This window comes from Chanodichthys erythropterus, chromosome 20, assembly GCF_024489055.1.
Source record: "Chanodichthys erythropterus isolate Z2021 chromosome 20, ASM2448905v1, whole genome shotgun sequence".
NCBI lineage: Eukaryota > Metazoa > Chordata > Actinopteri > Cypriniformes > Xenocyprididae > Chanodichthys > Chanodichthys erythropterus.
Genome location: NC_090240.1, coordinates 20,067,482 through 20,086,823, shown reverse-complemented (window position 1 = coordinate 20,086,823; position 19,342 = coordinate 20,067,482). Strand labels below are relative to the sequence as shown.

Sequence of the window (19,342 nt, the reverse complement as noted above, 5' to 3'; positions counted from 1 at the left end):
GACAGAGCAGAGCACTACAGAGAGAAAGAAAAAAGAGAGCGTGTCGTTTGTATTCAGCTTGTAAGCCACGCCTACTTGACTGTGACATAAAACATGAGCAAGTGGAAACTTCTCATCTTAGTGCGCGTTTGCTGCGAGCCAGGACCACTACACTGGAAACAGTAAGAGACTTTTTTTTTTTTTTACTACTAATTTATTAATACGAACCATATATTAATAATTTTAACGTTGCTATATTTAAAATATTTAAGCATTTGTGGATTTTAGAAGTTCTTTGAGCCTGTTTCACTGTTGACAAAGTTGAATGAACTGATTTAATAAATAATTTTTTATAATAAGTAAAATAATTATATTTTCCCTTATCACACATACAGTTAATTACTAATATTTAGCTAATAAATAATAATTACTTTTTAATTATTTTTTTGTGTAAGAAGAAATGCTGAGTGCTTTCCAAGGACTGTATGTCTTGCTGATATTCAGTCTAGTACTGAACTACACTGTAGGAGCTGACACTGGCTGCGAGTACTGGACGCTGTCTGGAACACATGATGTCTGCTGTGAGAGATGCAAGCCAGGTACTCAGTCAATAACTGACAGCAAAGCGATGTGTTATGTAACCTAACAAGATATTTGCAATACTGACATATTCTGTAAAAATGTTTGTTTTTACAGAAGTTTGCAATTTCATAATTTCCCTTTTTTAATGAATTATTGGAATATTGAAGAGGCAAAATTACAGTTTATCCTTGAAATTACACATTAGTGACCAAGTGAAGGAAGTTTCAGATCATTTTGAAAGTGCCACATGAAAAGGATGTGGTTTAGCACTCAAAGGGAAATCCATGAATTGTTCTGTCATTGCATAAAGATAACTATCATCCTCAACCTCAATCAAAGGGTTGTCCCAACACATTGTACAATATTAATTCCACAAATCTTACTGTAAATGAGGAGCTCTGCTAAGCTTAAAGATGAATGAGATACTCGGTGGATGTCAGTCTCTGTTAGCAGTAATTGTCCTTCTGTTTTGGCCATGTCATTCCAGAAAAGCAGATATGCTGTTGTATGACATCAGACAGTTAAAATTAAATAATTGAAATATTATCAAATTTAAAATGTTAATGTTTTAACATGATAAGATTCTTCTTATTTGGTACAGCAAATGATGGTGATTTTCTACTAGCATAGTCCTACTTGCCATGTCACCACTTTTAGCTTACTTCAGTAAATGTCATAACTTTTGTTTGTTTTATATTTTTATCTCCCTCAGACTTCTGTCCCCTTTACATAGTGATAAGAGTGCAGAAGTTATGCGTCTACTATAAGTATCAAATGTGTCAAAGCCCTACTGTAAAAAGTTTCTTGTGGTTACAGGGAACCGCTTAGTGGAGTCATGTGGAAGAGACCCAAAAAAGCTCTGTACTCCCTGTGAACCTGGCACTTACACACTCACTTCTGACTGGTACTGTTTGAGATGTACCCAGTGTATAGGTATGATTCAGTTTTACATCCTCACTGCTATTTTTGTCAAGCGAATGTTTTGCAGTTTGAGAGAACAAATGATTTTGTTGATCTGCATCATCATAAGCTTTAAAATGTCATCATTCTAAGCACTAATCTTTTCTTTTCCATGCTTATAGGTGTACGGTTTACACTTAAACCTTGCAATATCAGCAGCGATACTGTATGCGGATGCAAGGCTGGATATCGGTGTGGAGATGCCAACTGTTCTTTCTGTGTTACTGAATGCAAGGCGGGAGAGGAGCCCACCAAAAACCGTAAGAATAGACCCCCTCAGATTAATAAGCTCTGAAGCTGTTCACTAAGAAATTGCTTGCTGTTTTCTATATTATTTTCATATAAATTCTTTCATTTAATGCTTGCAGGAATGTGTAGAAAATGTCCAAAAGGATTTTTCAATGATCAGGTCCACAGTAGTTGCAGAGAATTGAAAAGGTAGCGTACAATTACAGTTTTATTGTTTTTGTTTTTTAAATATAAAGTCTGTGCTTCTCATTTGCCATAAAACTCATCCAAAGCTTCTTATTCATTCTCTAGTTGTCCTGATGGAGAGATTTTGTTCAAAGGAAATGCTACCAGTAACACTATCTGCAAACATTCAGAAAAAAGTAAGGAGAATTCTGAGCAAGATACCTTACCTGAAATGAGTAAAGGTAAATGAGAATATCTAGTATATATATATATATATATATATATATATATATATATATATATATATATATATATATATATATATATATATATATATATTATCATCATTGCAGAGCATTGTGAAGTTAGTTGGACTGCATATCTTTCAATATGAGTATTGAATTCTAACCTTAAGGATATTTTTTTAGGACTTCCAGAACAGACAAACTGGCTTCTAGTCTTCATTGCTGGAGGAATGGCAGGGTTGGCTGTCCTTTGTATCATAGCATCAGTGGTTGCATATGTAAAGGCACAAAACAAAACAGAGAAGAAGCCAAAAACTGATAGCCCTGACCAAGGTACCATTTAAAACCCGAGTGTCCATTTTTTTCTTTCTTACATGGTGTTCTAAAATAAATTTACCATCGTTGTGATAATGCCTTAATTGACAGTATTGTCGTTCCTTTCTTATAGACAACTCAGATGAGTCCAGGATTATGGTAGTGGAGCAGGAAGACTGTAGTTGCCATCGTCCTGAGCAGGAACAGGGTGGCAGCTCAGAGTCCATCAATACGCAAGACTCAGAGTCTAAACTCATAGTGTGAGTTCACTGGACAGCTTTTATTTTCGTATCTTGCTTGCTATAATAGCAAAAGGAAACTACAGCTGAACATCCACTAAATGCATCAGTGATTAGTGGGAACAAAATGGGCATTTTAATGTTCCAATGCACAAAGTGAGCTGTGAATCACATTACTGTATGCATTATTGCCCTTTTCACTTCTGAAGTACAGTGCACCTTAACACAAGATGAAAGGGTTGTTAACGTAGGTGTGCAGTAGCAGACAGTATGTCAACACTTTTATGAGAGTAGGTGTCATCTACTGGTGCTTGCGTCACATTTTCAGGTCAAAGCCCTCTTGAAATACCCTGGTGGGCTTCCCCTCTTTTCTGTTGAAAATGGCACCTTTTTGAAAAAATCTGGACCAAGAACATTGAGACAGAAGAACAATGAGGCTGTTTTACATTGGGTTTTTTTTTTTTTTTGGTGGTGTTGTTTCTGGGAATCAGAAGAGACTTTATGGTCAGTGTGACTGACCAAATCATGATATGCACTCAAGAAACAACAGTATTGCCTTTCCTGTTGAAACTGGACTTTTGACCTCATTAAGATTTTTACATTGTTTTTGTACATATTAGGATTTAAAAATAAATAAAATGGGCACCCCGGGCTGATCTAAACCTTGGGTTAGCAGAATCATAAGTTATCGTTTTCCATTTATTCAGTTTGTTCTTTACCCTGGGTTAGGAATAAATCCTGGGTATTTTAGGTTTTGAGGTTTCACACACTACATGTGTAAATCCTGGGTTAAAGTTCATATTTGCATTATCAGTATAATTTACTTTAGTTTGTCTTGCTCGTACACATGAATTGGGCTATTTATTCCTTAAAAAGACTTTTCGAACTTTCAACTGTAAGAATCTCAACTCCAGTTGATGCGTTTCCATCACTGTTTGACATTTTCCCCTTTCATATGCTGAAATAGCGTGTGTGTATTTTGCCATGGCTGTACAATGCACATGAATATTTAATGAAGTGAGTGCTGTTTAGATTATGATTGGCTGGTTGTTGGCAGTCACGGTCTAACATCGCATCGTTTCACACTGTATACATTTGGCACAACAATGCCGGGGGCGAACGTGAATTTGCCAAGCGCTACATGTTCCTGGATCAACATCTTTGATGATCCCAGAACAACAGGTCAATCAAGTTTACAGTTTAGAGTTTAGGCTTACAACACAAGGTGCTTCAACAACCGCTTTATTCACCTCATCAAAGCATCATTTCCCTATGATTTTAGGGATATGTTATGGGTAGGGTAAAGTTTAAGGGTAGGGATAGTTTTAGGACTTTTTTGAACAGGAATGTTGTTCTAGGATCAACATATTTGGCTGATCCAGGAACATGTCTTACTTGGCAAAACCATGCACTGAAAAAAAAAATTCGACAAAATATGGTAGCAACATTTTAAATTCTATGGATTAACTTAAATTTACAGTAAAATACCATATTTTATAAACGAATACAATGTTAATTTACCAACCTATTGAAGAACTAATAGCTGTTTTGTACCTTTATAAAATGCACTTACAACCACCAAACACAGTGGTGATGAGTCACATGATGAATCAAAGTTCATCACAAGCAGCTTTTTTTACTGTAAATTATACAATGACTTCTTTTTCACTTCCAAAAACTGTTAATTTAACAGTATTTTACTGTAAAATTACATTAAATGTACCATTAGATCTATTAGTTATTCACCGCAAATAGTTTGGAAACTTTAACCAATTAAGTTTTTCACTGTAGCATTTTTACAGTCTTTACCGTGAAGATCACTTTTTTTTTTTTTTTTCACGATAATTTGTTGTTTTTGTGCAAAGACAATAGCCTGGTGTTAATGCCAGTGGGAAAAGCCCTAAGTAAAAACTACAAGGTTGCACTATATAGTATGTTGCATATTTTATTCTGTATGCGGTAAAACAAAAGCCCCAGCTTGCCCTAGGGGTCATATAATCCATGTGTTAGGACGTTTCCAGTAATTAAATACTTTGTTCATGGAGCAGATATTGAGGCCATTAAACCAGTTATTGGGGACAAAATCCTTTGAAATTACAGAAACATGAAAGATTTCCTGTAAGTGTATTCTAAACTGTGTTCCAGAGAAGAGAGATCAGTAAACCAGTTGAACCCTGACTTGTATTCTTAGACTTCACATATATGAAATCTAATCTAAAAAAGTTCAATGAACTATATTCTTACGTCGTTGGGTGACTCAGTGGGAGTTCCCTGAATACCAGCTTTGAACAAATATTCAGTGCCTGTAATGTGATTAGTGCACCTAGGACAGTATGATGAATCATTCCAATTTCATTTACCACATCTTGTCTTAAGCAAACACTTGCATGTGCTAACATGTTAAGAGTTAAATCACTGTGCTTCCACAAAAAGCTTTTTTTTTGGCTCCAGGGAGATGTTTTGTCAAGGCATTATAATCATAACAGCAGTTAGGATGGAATGGAACAGCTGGTGGGCGAGTGCTGTGATGTTAAGCTGTCTTCAACGGTCAAAAAGGTCACCCCTGTTTAATGTCACTTTATGCGTCACCATGGTTTTACTATGTAAAACCCAGTACAGAATAATCCTGTTTATAAAACAGTTCAACCTCTTACAAAATAGAAAAAAATAAATAAAAAATCCCTTTTCTAAACACAAGTTTCACTTTGTGGGAAGAGAAGGTCTTGATGAAACTTGATGTTTGAGGTGCTTCCCGCAGAGATTTGCATGAATTTGTTGGTAATTGGGGAAAGTCTTAACCTCTCTATCTACAGTCCAAATTTCAATCCACACTATTTCTGCTACAAGTGTAAAGTGTTTATTGATATACATCCAGAACAATAATAATATTATAATTTTGTCTTCTGTACAAAGCCTTTTTTAAACTTTATATAGGCATTAAAGGCGGCATACTGATTCATGACAACACATTTAACATTGTCATAACAGTGCTGAATATATTGGAAACATAATGGTGGCAATACAAAAATAAGTTTCATTTCCTCCAACCTTGTAAAACTATACATATATAGAATATATGCTGATGTACACTATAAAGAAGGAATTCAATCCAGAGAAGTCTTGTAAACCACTAAATATTATTAGTAGTAGTATTATGAATAGTAAACATTTTTACAATATGAATGCATGATTTGTTTTTGTTTTTTTTTGCAAAAAATGTCTAACTTTTTACAAATTAGAGGCATACATAATATGGAGACAAATAAAAATGGAAAAAAAAAAAACAAACACTTTAGGCAAATTAAGACTGGTGTAGTTCCTGGAATACAGGGGGGAAAAAAAGGTACGTGAAATTCTAAAAGAAGGCCTGCTTGAGCATCTTCAGAGATTAACAGTCATGCAGAAAACTCCAGATGTTAACTCAACCATGTGCCAACTTCCTTTATCAAAGCATAGTATCATTTCAGGTTTTCCCAGAAGTCAAATGTGTAATTCCAAGTACTTATACAGGGAGCTTTCCCATGGTGGTGACATACCAGCCGCAAAACTATAATGAAACAAATAAACCAAAAAACCAAGACATGACCTAAACAGATGTTCACTAGTAATAGCAGCATTATCTGGATGGAGTGTCCCTTTTTTGCAAGTTGCAAGTCGATTTGTTGGTTAAAAATTATCCTATAAGTCTTGGAGAAAGCAGAAGACTGGAAAGCCCCAAACTGTCAGGACATACATGCATATCTTTAATATTTTATGGTCATGAATTTGTTATTATAGTTGATTTCACACACTTATATGTCCAACATCACTGCTGCTTGCAGTTCTCTTTCTGTTTTGCATTTTCCTTTTTCTCCTTGGGCTTTACTCGTCCCAGTTTGTCACTCTGTCGTTTCGTGGGTGGCACAAAAGTAGGTTCTTCCAAGGGATTGTACAAGCCTACTTGTGAAGTTTGATTTTGACAGGGACCTGTAAACGAAACATTTATTTGTTTGCTTGTTAGTATTTATAATTATGGTATAAACCAGGGGTGTCCAACCCTGCTCCTGGAGAGCGAACATCCTGCAGATTTCAGCTCCAACCCCAATCAAACACACCTGAACCAGCAAATCAAGGTGTTCAGGGTTGCTTGATAATTATACAGGTGTGTTGGGGCAAGGTTGGGACTAAAGTCTGCAGGACTTTATCTCTCCGGTAGCAGGGTTGGACACCCCTGGTATAAACCATTTGAGTTATGTGAATTAATGAAAGCACCATTAATTTGTCCTGCTTCATCTGCGTCCTTCCTTTGAAAAGTGGGGTCCAGCTCTTCTGCAACATTCCTGATAGCTTGCGATTGCCTGTAGCGACACCAGAGGATGTTAAGAGATATTTCCTGAATGAATATATTAGCTGTCATTTATCTAGAAAATAGTTACTTACATAGTCATGGAATTTTGACTTGGAGTAAAGTCCTCAATTGGGGATTGAAGTCCTTCAGAATCCAGTCTCTGCCTCTATGTTAAACAGCAAAATTCACATTCAGAATTTTAGAATTTCTCTGTTTTACTAAAAACAGACTGGCTCACCCTCACGTGTTTGAAAAGAATTTGTTGGAATTTAGTTCTTGCTGAGTCAGTGTGAATCACCCTTAAAAAGATCAATATCTTCATAGTCACATGTGGCAAAACTGATGAATTCATGAGCAAAGCAAAAGGCATGTTTGTGTAGTTCGGCTCCAATATCAATGAATCATGCCAAAGACATGCATGAACAAGGCAATTCAACAGAGGAGTCATTTTGTACACTCAGCAAATAGCTGGATTCTTTGTTAGTTAGTAATGAACAAATGGTAAAGCAATAGCAAAAGACAGCATCACTCTAAATGTGTGGCTACCTGTCTGTCACATGCTGCTCTCCTGTCATTCTCCCTGTATTCCCGGCCAGGTCCAGCATGTTGCAGCTCACGAGATCTCCGTTTAGCCTTTATCTCCTGTTTCTGCATGAAACGTGCAATTTCCTGCCAAAAAAACGAGAAATTAATTGGCCATTCATGCAGTGGGAAAGCAGCCCTTTCATTCGAACTCTGCTCACCTCATCTTGAGCAACCTGTGCCGCTCTGAAGTCTCCAACAGGACAGTCTCTTCTAAGAGGAGAGGAACCTTGGCGAGTCTATGAGAGAAGAGAAAAACCAGCTTCAGCATACATTTAGTAATTTTGCTATTGTAATTGATAGGAATACAAAACAGACTTCAGAGTACTAATAGAGCTGGGAGGTACGATGGTATATACCAGGGGTTTCCAATCTTGCTCCTGGAGGGACTCATTCCAGCAGAGTTTTAACTACAGCCCTAATTAAACAAAAAAAAGGTGCGTGTTGAAGCTAAACTTGGCAGAAACGTGTCCATCCAGGAGAAGAATTGACCCTTCGCCAGGAGTTTGATTGACAAGTGATCTAACCAATCATAATGCCGAATCCGCCATTTTGTCCGACAAAGCAGTCAGAAGATTAAAGTCGGTGGACTTGAACTTGAAAAATGTTGTGTACTGACTTCTTTCTGCTTTTGAACAACTTTCCTTCTCATGTTCATTCATGTTTATTTGATGCTATAAATTAACTAGTAAGAAGAGATGATCAGTTCACAAGCTTCTTGAGCTGAGGCGCTACAGCAATCTGTCACAACACATTAAAGAGCCACAAAACGTTTTTTATTGTTCGAATTTAAACAATTACACACTTTTTTTAAAGCTGGGACTTTGACAACACATCGACAGACAAGACAGAGCAGGTTACTTATGATATTAAACAGTGTCCTCTTTGCTCTGCGATGTATTTTTCACTCTGTGTGGCATGATAGTGCCATGGTTTGTCAGACAAAGCAACAGTAACTAAGGGGGGCCGGTCTTTGCCCCGCCCGCCTTAGTTACTGTTGCTACGCCTGTCAAGCTTTCGCGTCTGGCAAGTCATTTAGAGTATGTAAGCACCGGTGTCAGACATTTTCAAGGAGATAATTAGTCATTTTTGGCGAACAGGTGAAATATCTGAGAGAGGAAGACAAAAGGGACTGCAGTATGCATTCAAGGGATATATCCACGACATAATATGCAACCAATTAGAAAGTAATTTGATCAAAATTGAAGCTAAAGCTCCCAGCGCGAGCAGCAGCCGCCTCATACGCTGACCATTCAAATGGGAAACACACAATTTATTGAGGAAAAGCTTTGTTCATCCACAGCAGGTTGTGAAAATAACCTAATAATTATAAATCAAACAGCTTATCCATAAGTCTTGTGGAATAAACACAAGACATTAGCCTGACCACTTTGCAATGATAACATTCTCCCGCTTATAATTTTAGCACGCCAGTCTTGCCTTTAATCATTTTATTTCACGTTCAAATATATGCATTATGAACAAAGAACCGTCATTATTTCCAAGCAATGATGTGCTGAGTCAGCTAGCTAACCTACCCGTCAGATTGTCCTACCCGGGCTTACTGCATGCATACATCAACATTACATCATTCTTGTCATGATAAATAACACAAAATTACAGTATACGCATTATTGTATTGGTTTAGTGTTGGGGTTGGTGTAGATGTTAATGAAGCCATAGACCACGTTAATATCACGCTGGAAGCACAATCTGATGGGTAACGTTAGCATTTTTCAGATTTTGCTAACGATATCTACTGTTTCAATGGGGAAAGCAAAATCTGACAGGGTAGCACAACGTGTCATAACACCGGCATTTCTCCCCTTGGGTTTTAGGTTTCGGGAAGGGAAAACAATTCCATCACCCAGTCCAAACTTTTAGGATATCGGGTTTCAGCTTAACACAATCCATAGGCACAAGGGCACAGCATTTCGGCACGTTCCCTCGCTCCAAAACTTGACAGACCTCCCGCACCTAGTAACGGTTGCTAAACCACGATTGGCCTGTGGCGGTTTTTGGGCGTGGCTTAGCAAAGGGTCAATTGCCTGGTATATACCTGGTAACTGTGGCCAAACGTGGTGTCCAGCTGAGGAAAATTGACATCTTCACTCTTTAATCAAATATTATTAAAGATTTTGTAAGCATTTTACACAGTTGTGCTTGGAGGCAAATGTTTCATTTGTGATAACGGAATGAAATGTTCCAAATTGTGATATTATTTTTGGCCTTTTTTTAAAAAAAAATTTAAAAATACATAAAATATTGTGATGGTTTAATCAAACTTGAAGGGTCATTAAAAACAAATATCCCCTTCCAGACATTACTTTTGGCCACTACTGTACCATCTACCTATACTGCGGTAGATAAATTTCAAACTTTTAGTTCACCTCTTCAGCCAATCTCTCCTCCTCTTCCTGAAGCCTGCGGGCCAGCTCCTCATCCAGCAGCACTTGCTCCAGTTCTCCCAAGTCAAGAGCAGCCATTCCACTCCTAAAAGCAGATCCTGATGGGAATAAGGGCATAATCACAACCAGGTAATGTTGAGACAAGACACATGGTTTTCAAACCCTGGGGCGAGACCAGGGTTGTCCATTCCTGCTCCTGGAGGACCACTGTCATGCAGAGTTTAGCTTTAACACACCTACCTAGAAGTTTCTGGTAATCCCGAAGAGGTTAGATGTGTTTGACTTGAATCGGCACGACATTTGTAGGTGTCTGACATCAAAGTACTGAGAGAGCAATTAGAGAGCAGACTTGAATTGCTCTTGCGGTACTTTGATGTCATCCACTGAACGGTCTGCACAGCACCGCTTCAACTCGAACACACCTCTTGATTAACTGGTTCAGGCATGTTTAATCAGGGCTGGAGCTAAACTCTGCTGGAAGGTGGCCCTTCTGAAACGGGATTGGCAGAGGCCATCAAATGTTAACAGTAGGTGGATTTCCTATTAATTACACAGTAGGAATCTTACTGGGTATATTACAGCCTGGAAAATATACCTCAAAGGACAAAGAGTAAGAGCCAAATCAAAAAGAAATGCAATAAGAACCAAGCATATGTAACGGTGAGGTACTGAAAAGGAGAAAACAACTGACGTTGCTGTAGGAGAGACAGAAGCAGATGAGATTTTGGGAAACAAGGATGAGATCCATTTTCGCTGGAGGGGTCAAGCTTGAGAAAAAGCAGATCACACCAAAAATGGTTTCCACTCCTAAAAGATACACCAGAAGGACGCAGGAATGCGCAGGAGTACTTGTCAACTGATTGGAGATGATTGGAAAGCAATGAGCAGATGTAGGAACAGTCTCAGCCGCACTGCAGAGCTCAGAGAGAGGTTACCTGCTCCGGAAGACTGGAGTCTCTGCATCCGTCTCTCCTCCCTCCTGCTCTCCCTCTCCATCTCTTCCTCTGTGCTCGATCTTTCTTCCTCAAAGGTCTGCCAACGCTCGCTTTGACTTCGCCTCACTCTACCATCTCCACACCTGTGGTCCCCGTCTATCCTCCTTCCATCCTCGGCTAATGATCTAGCTCTCTGCCGTGTGTTTCTGGCTCTCATCATCTCCCACCTCCCTGTATCTCTCAAACGGTCCTCCACTTCCACCTCCATCAACTGTGGTGCTCTAGGATGCAGTGAGGGGGCATTATTTGAGAGTCTTGCTCTAGCCAAGTTAGAATCATCTACGCTGCATGTTCTGCTTCCCTCACGCACTGATGTCCGCCGTACGTTACCATGATAACTACGTCGCATCGAAATGTTCCGTCGAAACACCTGAGCTTGAGTCTGGAGACCTTGAGTTTCTCTGAGGTGTGTGTGATCATCCCTTAATATCCCTGTTGAACACTGAACTCTTTCCCTAGTGTCACTGTAACCATTTTCGCTGGTCCTACAACTGTTGCCATGATTGGACCTCCGTTCATCCGGGAAATGAACATGCCTTTCCCTAAAACTTTCCCTACGACCGCAACCATCTCCCTGCCACGTTCTGCTATGATCCTCCCTCACACTGCTGTGGCGACTCAGCCTCTTTCCTGAGACCTGCTGCTTGTGTCGCAAAAGTTTCTCAAGTTTATAGACGGGTTCAAAGAGATCATCCTCAGAGCTGTTGCTGAGGTAGCCTTGCTCGCTCATATCATTCTTTATGAGCTTGATGACATCACCCCATCCACCTGACAGGTGCGAGGATCTGCTGCTGCTGCTCTGGCTGGTCACGCTCCTGTCGTCCTGCTCTAAATGAGCTCTGGAAGGTCTTCTGACCAGCTTCCTCTGGCCTACATTGAGTTTGCTGTCCTGCCGTATGACTGTAGGCCTGCTGTACTCAATCAGTTCCTCCTCAGAGTCTGAGTAGGTGGGCGAGGAGGAGAGCTGCCATCTTCTAGTTGGAGGCCGATTGTGAGGAGCATGGGGTGAGTATGGAGGAGCAGGAATGCTTGTGGATTCTTTAGTAAAGCCAACCATGCAAACACAAAGCAGGGATTTGGAAAATGGTTAGAGTGGATGCAAAGTAAAACAGTTAACTTATGAAGCTCTGTCTAGAAGTAAAAAGGACAAATGAACCATGAAAACATGCATTACATGACAAACACAAACATGACGTTAAAATTAAGCTTCACTGAATTCGGGGTGATTCAGTGTGTGGTTAGTATGCCAATAAAAGTTCAATTGAATAGTTGGGTTTAATAAATAGTTCACCCAAAAATCATATTCTGTCATCATCTACTTATTTCTTTACACAAAAGAACCAACATTTTCTTGTCCATACAATGAAAGTGAAAATCAATGAGTCCAAAACAACAGGTGTATAACCCTTTAAAGGATTAGTTCACTTTCAAATAAAAATTAGCCTAGGCTTTACTCACCCACAAGCCATCCTAGGTGTATATGACTTTCTTCTTAGTTATGAAGTAAAATATCTAGCTTCCGCCAGACCGCCTTCCGTATTCAATGTACGAAGAAAGTGTAAATCTCTTATAGTTCAAAAATCTTACGCTACGTCCCACGCCTTCCCCATTCAACTTACTGAAAAAGTGTAAGTGACGCTACGCCAGTTTACACTTTCTTCGTAACTTGAATATGGAAGGTGGTCTGGCGGAAGCTAGATATTTTACTTCATAACTTGTTAAATATGGATTTTTTTTTTACCTTTATTAACCCCCCCGGAGACATGTGGAGTACACGTTTACGATGGATGTGGATGGAGGCACTTTCTTCAGCTCATATTCGTGACCCCTGTTCACCACCATTATAAAGCTCAGATGCGTCAGGATATTTATTATAATATCTCCAATTGTTTTCATCAGAAAGAAGAAAGTCATATACGCCTAGGATGGCTTGAGGGTGAGTAAAGCTTGGGGTAATTTTCATTTGAAAGTGAACCAATCCTGTAACTGGGCTTGTTTCACAAAACAAAGAAGTGGAAACACCATCAATCTTGCAGATGAAAGCTTGACGTTCTCCTCGAACTCTGTTAAGGCCATCAAAGAAAATCAGGTTTTATTTCAAGACACAAAATATATGGTGTAACCATAGAACCTTTCAAACAGGGACAGTCATCATCCCAGATGAGGTAATGTCTTGTGGGGTTTAAAAAGCAGATGAAGCAGCTGATGAAGCAGTCGGCTGTATGTGTCATACTGTATGATGAATACATTAACAATACACTGCATGTTGAAACAAAGTTTATTTGTGTATTTAGTAGATTTAGAATTCCAAATTTGCATAAAGATGATGTGGGGATGAAATTAAAAGACGCTAAGGTGTCAAAATCACCCGTGTCATGCTGCAAATCAAATGCTTATATGGGAAACAACCATTTGACTAGACAAAAAATATGCATGTGACAAGACATTAAGAAATAGTCACAATGTTATTTGGATTTCAAAAGTAATTTCCTTATGAACATATTTACTAAATTCCAAGATAGCTACTGTTTTCAAAGTAAATGAGGGAGACAAACAGAAATATTGTGCTATAGACAAAAGAACTTTAGCAATCATCCATTAGGTCTGTTTCACAAATCCATAATTATGAACAGCGTCCATAATTAACAGTATACAGCATTTATATGCAAACAGCATGCCGCTAAATTCCGGAAGCGCCACTGAAAGTGCACATTGAAACTGCAATATAAACTATTTATCAAATTCAACTTTTGCAACTTATGCTTTTATTAAGCAAATGGAACTCAATCCAGATGATTTAAAGAGTTTATAATTGTATAGGGGTCGGGTTCAGTGTCAATGTAAATGAGACCGCCCCCTCATCATGTAAATTAGATTTCACTACCCAATGTATTTCAATTAAGAATCACTTTTCTATACAGAAGCGCAGGTCTATTGCACAACAGAAACACTATCAATGTGAACACAGAATGTGAGCCTGTTTGTGAGTGGCTCACATACCTAACAAACTGCTAACAAACATCATTTCATTAAAACACACTTTTGTTACAGGAGTATTTTACCTCTTCCATCTTTATTTTGGTAACTGCTCCGGTGTCTCACACAAAGCTCTTCCTCTTCCTGTATCCTTTTTGCAATTTCCTAAAAACAAAAACAAAACAAAACACTAAATTAATTATTACATATAATAATGTTCATTGATATCTGTTGGGGTCTTTAAACAAGTTTTTAATAAATATAGAGAAGCATGTAAAGTACGGCTCCAGATTATAGTTGAACAAAAAAATAAAAAAATACTGTTCTGTGCGAGGAGTAATTTACCACAGAGGCACGTGTGCGATACAGTTTTGCATTTGTGTGAGAACGAGCTGCTTGTTTGTGTGAAGTGAGTGAACGTTTGTGGTGTTTTTGTTTTACATGAGGTTCATCTAGGGATGCACGATTAACCGTATGATAATAAAAAATAAATCAAATAAAAAAAAAAAAGCAAAGTTTTAATTAAATAAGTATAAGTATATGCGCAGCACTGAGATCAGAGGAGACTGATCGGTTCACAGTAAATGTTTCGTATGTTTATTGTCTCATGTTTTATCAGTCAAAACGCCTCCATTTGTATCTGCTTTTCATATCAGTGATATCTGGATGCCTTTGTCCATATAAGGGATTTCCTGGAATGTCATAAGTTTTATGACTTCTATGAGTCTCACTTGCGGAATTTCTGTGCAAGGGCGCCCTCCGGCTACGAGTATGAATGAAACAGATATTTTCACATTATATGCGTGTACTTACTAATCCTCACAACACCCTAATTTGGGTAAAAATAGGAAAATAATACTTCTCTAAAAAAGTGAAGTATGACTGTAAAAGTGAATTAAACAAATGCAAATTGCCTCTCTCCAGTTTAAAGAAGTTTTTCTCTCTCAGTGGATGCATAAAATTTCAACTGTAATTTTGAAATTACAGATTTCAAATTAAGAAATTACATCACATTTTATAATAATTTAACATTTTGTAATAAAACTTTAGATCTTTCTAATTGTTTATAGGAGAATTGTTTATAGCTGTATTTTCCAGTGCTCAACCAAAATGGATGGATGTTGTGTGGATTGTGATTAGTGATATTTATCTATATTAACAAAACTAAATTACTCTGAGGTGTTATGTTTGCAGTCTACCATTTTTGGAAAAAAGAAAAAAAGTTTGAAAACATTTCTGGTTAAGGTTTGTATTTGTGTGCTCTGTATAGAACAATGTCCTTTGACAAACTGCACTACTGTGGTTGTTAAAAGATGGTAACAGCCATTTTATTATTATGCTACAATTGCGTGGCCTATGCTACAAAATTTTCAACCTCTGTAGCATTAGTGCTACAAGCAGTAATAATGGCAAGTCAAGTGATGACACATTGAGGTGAAACCCTCAACACTAAGTGTTGAGGGTTTTGACTAAAAATATAGCCACCCACGGCATTGAACATAGACTGTGTACGTCAACTTGAGGGGAATTTCCACGCTTACGTATCAAAGGCCTGAAGACCTGCCTGTTTTTAAAGCCAAAAGCCCACCATGCAGAATCTTCAAACAGCCACATGCACGCCCTGCAACAAAACCGGCAAACAGGGGACACAATTTATCGCACTACTGACCACAATGACTCAGAAGTTTCCACTGACAACGTAGCATTCAGTCAATCTAAACGGAACCATTTACAGTACGTTCACCGCACTGATCTAATCTTTTATCTTAACGCATGACTACCAGCATTTTGCGCCATGTAAATAAAGACCAAATTAATACACATTTTATAATAAAGTTACAAACTATGATTTCTGTAAATCATTACTTGAACCCCCAAATTTTTATATATGCTTGTAAGAAATTAACAGTCACTACTAGTGTCTCACTTACTTTTTGAAAGATTTATGGAATTTCTACCAGGAATACTCTAACTGTGCTATAAAATGTATGTCCTCAAAACACTTAGACTTAACCAGAAGATGGCAGTGTTCCGCCTCAATGCCCAGACTACAGGTTCATTTCCACAATCATAAAACTTACAATGAGCTAAAATCTGTACTGGATTCGTACGTGAATGAAAAATGCAAGACTTCTGGAGCTAGGCTCATTATTTATAACAAAGTTTTTCAAGGTTTGTCTGAGAAAATGGGAGAACAGTAAGGAAAGAGTGGTGAAGTCGTTTAGGCCAGGTTTTTTTTTTTTTTTTTTTAATCCAAATGGGCCACAAGGGTGTGCCAAATCGCCTGTGGAAAAATTTGAGAGAAAATAAAGAGTTTCTCGAATTTTCTAAAATTAGAAAGAAGTAAAAACTAATATATGATAAGATATAAGGTCAACTTTGCTGTTAACTACAAATATTTTTACAAAAAATATTTTAAAAGCACTTTGCCTTTTAGACAATGCCAGTAGTAGCCAGCCATATAATTTTGGAAACAATATGCTCTCCATATAATACCATGTTTTATATTATTCCACACACATCATAAATGGGTCTGTATACCTGAATAAATATCTGATAGTAGTTAAAAAATAAAAAAGTGAAGTAAACATTTGCAAATTGTTAAAGAAGTTTATCTCTCTCGGTGGATGCATAAGATTTCCTGACAAAAATTAAATTACATCACATTTTCTGATAATAAATGTAACATTTTGTAATAAAACTTTAGATCTTTCTAATTGTTTATAGGACAATGAAGCTGTATTTTCCAGTGCTCAACCAAAATGGATGGATGTCTTTTGGATTGTGATTAGTGATATTTGGCTATATAAACAAAATTCACTGAGGTGTTATGTTTGCAGCTCCTGTCTCAAGGGGTCTGACTCAGAGCTTATCTGGCACCTGGACTCTCAAGAAAATCATCCCACCAGATGTGGTTTGTTTGTGTACACAACAATTAGATTGGCTGGGTGAGAATTAATGTTCAACGTTACTCTTCCGTGCTCCTGTGTGAGCCTGATAGGCCAGCAGGTTCCACAGCAGCGTGTGGAGATGATATTTAGATGCAACCTGGTGCCTCACAGGCTTTAATTAACACAGGGCTGCAGGGGTGTAAATATGTATAATTAATGCAGCAGAATTACATTTTATGTAATATAGGAGGCCTATCATTGCAAAATACGCTTCTCGGGTTTGAAAACACATTCAAAATTACTAGCAAGTATTAATTAAACAATTAATTGTGAAGGATAATATTTTATCATGTCTGTTTTAGCTTAACTTTTAATTAACACTGCAAAGTCACATTTGCTTTCCAGAAACATATTTTATATATATATATATATAAAAAGTAAAACTGTGGTTTCAATATACTATTTACAGCTGTGCTCAAAAGTTTACAAACCCCTTGCAGAATCTGCAAAATGTTAATTATTTTAACAAAATAAAAGGGATCATGTAAGATGCATGTTATTTTTTATTTAGTACTGTCCTGAATAAGGTATTTTGCTTAAAAGATGTTTACATATAGTCAAAAAATAGCTGAATTTATAAAAATTACCCGTTCAAAAATGTGCATACCCTTGATTCTTAATACTGTGTGTGTTTTAGTATTTAGTTTTCACCCCCCGGCGCTTAATGCATCGTGTTTTCTTCTGAAGCATCAGTGAATGTTTGAACCTTTTTTAATAGTTGTGTTTGATCCCCTCAGTCGTCCTCAGTGTGAAAAGACGGATCTCAAACACACCGTCAATGCTGGAAAGGGTTCAAATATGCAAAAGATGCTGGAAAAACGGAAGAATTTGCAGGACCTGGAGGATTTTTCTGAAGAATGTTGGGCAGTTTAACTGTTCAGGACAAATAAGAGACTCCTGAACAACCATCACAAAACATAAAAACACACAGTATTGAGAATCAAGGGTATGTACAATTTTGAATAGGTAATTTTTATAGATTCAACTATTTTTGACTGTATGTAAACATGTTTTATGCAAAATATCTTATTCAGGACAGTGCTAAATAAAAAATAACACATTTTGCATGATCCCTCTAATTTTATTAAAATAATTCACATTTTGCAGACTCTGCAAGGGGTATGTAAACTTTTGAGCATAACTGTATATATTATATACTAAAAAAAAAAAAAAAAAAGCTAAAAATGCAAATTGGGTAAGCTTAACTTAAAATTTAATTCAAGATTTATTCATCACTGAAAATAATTATTCATCTCAATTAACTTTTAAGGATGTTTAGTTATATTCACTGCAAAACAAGACTAAAAAGTGTAAGAAAATAATTTCTTCAGTGCAGCTGGCAGGCCAAGACATGATTCATGAGTAAGAAAATACCTGCAGGAACAGAGATCATGTTCACTTTATAACTTTGAGTCATAAAGTTTCCTAAATGTCCATAATTACTTGTTCAGAATTAGAAAAATTATTGGACAGTTATTTAAAATGCCTCACAGGCATGTTGACTCAGATTTATCTGGAATCCACATCTTATTATGATAATAATAATAATAAATGATAATAGGTGATAAATGATAATAGGCGGTCAGGATCTCATCTCCTGCTGTGCCAGTGTTCTCTGACTCAGTTCTTCTACTTGCTGAGCCAACAGTTTCCAGCTTTGCCACCTGAATCATACAGGACTCTCCAACTCCCAAGACACTCCCAAAAACACTTATGCTTTTGATTTCCAGAGTAACCCCCCACAGGCTGTCTGTCTTCAAACAGCTCTAAACAAAAGCTTAATATCAAGGTTCACTGCATCGTCATTCAAGAGTACAAATAAAAGCTGAACAAGCTAATTCCTTTTTTCCAGCTAGATTCAGAGGCCTTGTTGCTACATGTTTACATTTCTCAGACATTTAACTCCGTTCTAGTTCAGATCATGACAATAACTACTATCATGAGTTTGTGTAAAATAAAATTAGCAATGCGCTTATGCTGGAAGTCTAGGGGGAAATAGATTCTAGTAGGCTTAAAATGCACAGCTTTTATTTTCGTTCACATATTTTGCTTTGATTTACTGAACTGGAAAGTGGAAACCATCCTTTTTGTTTTTAGCACAACTACAGTTCAAAGTGAATGAGTGTTTGGTTATGACAGACATTTTATATGTTTATTGCAGTGGTTCTCAACCTTTTTTGACTCAAAGGCCCCTGTTGTCCAACACAATATTCCCATATGAGCTACAATATTTCTGCTATTTTTGCAGTAATTATGTTATGACACAGTTGCTTGTTTTCGGACTTTTGATATAATATTTGTATTACCCATGATTCATTTTCTGATTCTAGTTCAAGTTTTTTTTTTTTTTTTTAACTATTATATGACTC

General features: G+C 37.3%; 2 protein-coding genes across 13 annotated transcripts in view; one reads left to right on the top strand and one right to left on the bottom strand.

The window, feature by feature from the left end:
* Positions 1-31: 31 nt before the first annotated feature.
* On the top strand, positions 32-3,770 carry tnfrsf9a (tumor necrosis factor receptor superfamily, member 9a). Of its 3 annotated transcripts, none has more exons than XM_067370779.1 (8): positions 32-161; positions 438-578; positions 1,378-1,494; positions 1,644-1,781; positions 1,890-1,959; positions 2,062-2,132; positions 2,364-2,513; positions 2,629-3,770. In XM_067370779.1, the coding sequence occupies exons 2-8, from the start codon at positions 440-442 to the stop codon at positions 2,757-2,759; spliced, it is 816 nt and encodes a 271-aa protein (XP_067226880.1). In that variant the 5' UTR covers positions 32-161; positions 438-439; the 3' UTR covers positions 2,760-3,770. The 3 variants fall into 3 exon arrangements, with proteins under 3 accessions (XP_067226880.1, XP_067226878.1, XP_067226879.1); XM_067370777.1 differs by having other exon boundaries at positions 2,062-2,177; XM_067370778.1 differs by having other exon boundaries at positions 71-161; positions 435-578; positions 2,062-2,177.
* A 139-nt stretch (positions 3,771-3,909) lies between these two features.
* The window catches only part of ccdc187 (coiled-coil domain containing 187), a 29,015-nt gene continuing 13,582 nt past the window's right edge, over positions 3,910-19,342 (bottom strand). For 9 of the 10 annotated variants that reach the window (XM_067370764.1, XM_067370767.1, XM_067370769.1 and 6 more), the window contains 8 exons: positions 14,109-14,187; positions 10,987-12,084; positions 10,034-10,149; positions 7,805-7,882; positions 7,608-7,730; positions 7,154-7,227; positions 6,986-7,071; positions 3,910-6,700 (listed from right to left, as the gene is read on the bottom strand). In XM_067370764.1, the coding sequence (XP_067226865.1) occupies positions 6,540-6,700; positions 6,986-7,071; positions 7,154-7,227; positions 7,608-7,730; positions 7,805-7,882; positions 10,034-10,149; positions 10,987-12,084; positions 14,109-14,187 (1,815 nt within the window). In that variant the 3' untranslated portion in view covers positions 3,910-6,539. The remainder of the gene's footprint in view (positions 6,701-6,985; positions 7,072-7,153; positions 7,228-7,607; positions 7,731-7,804; positions 7,883-10,033; positions 10,150-10,986; positions 12,085-14,108; positions 14,188-19,342) is intronic. The other variant, XM_067370774.1, reaches the window with a different exon arrangement.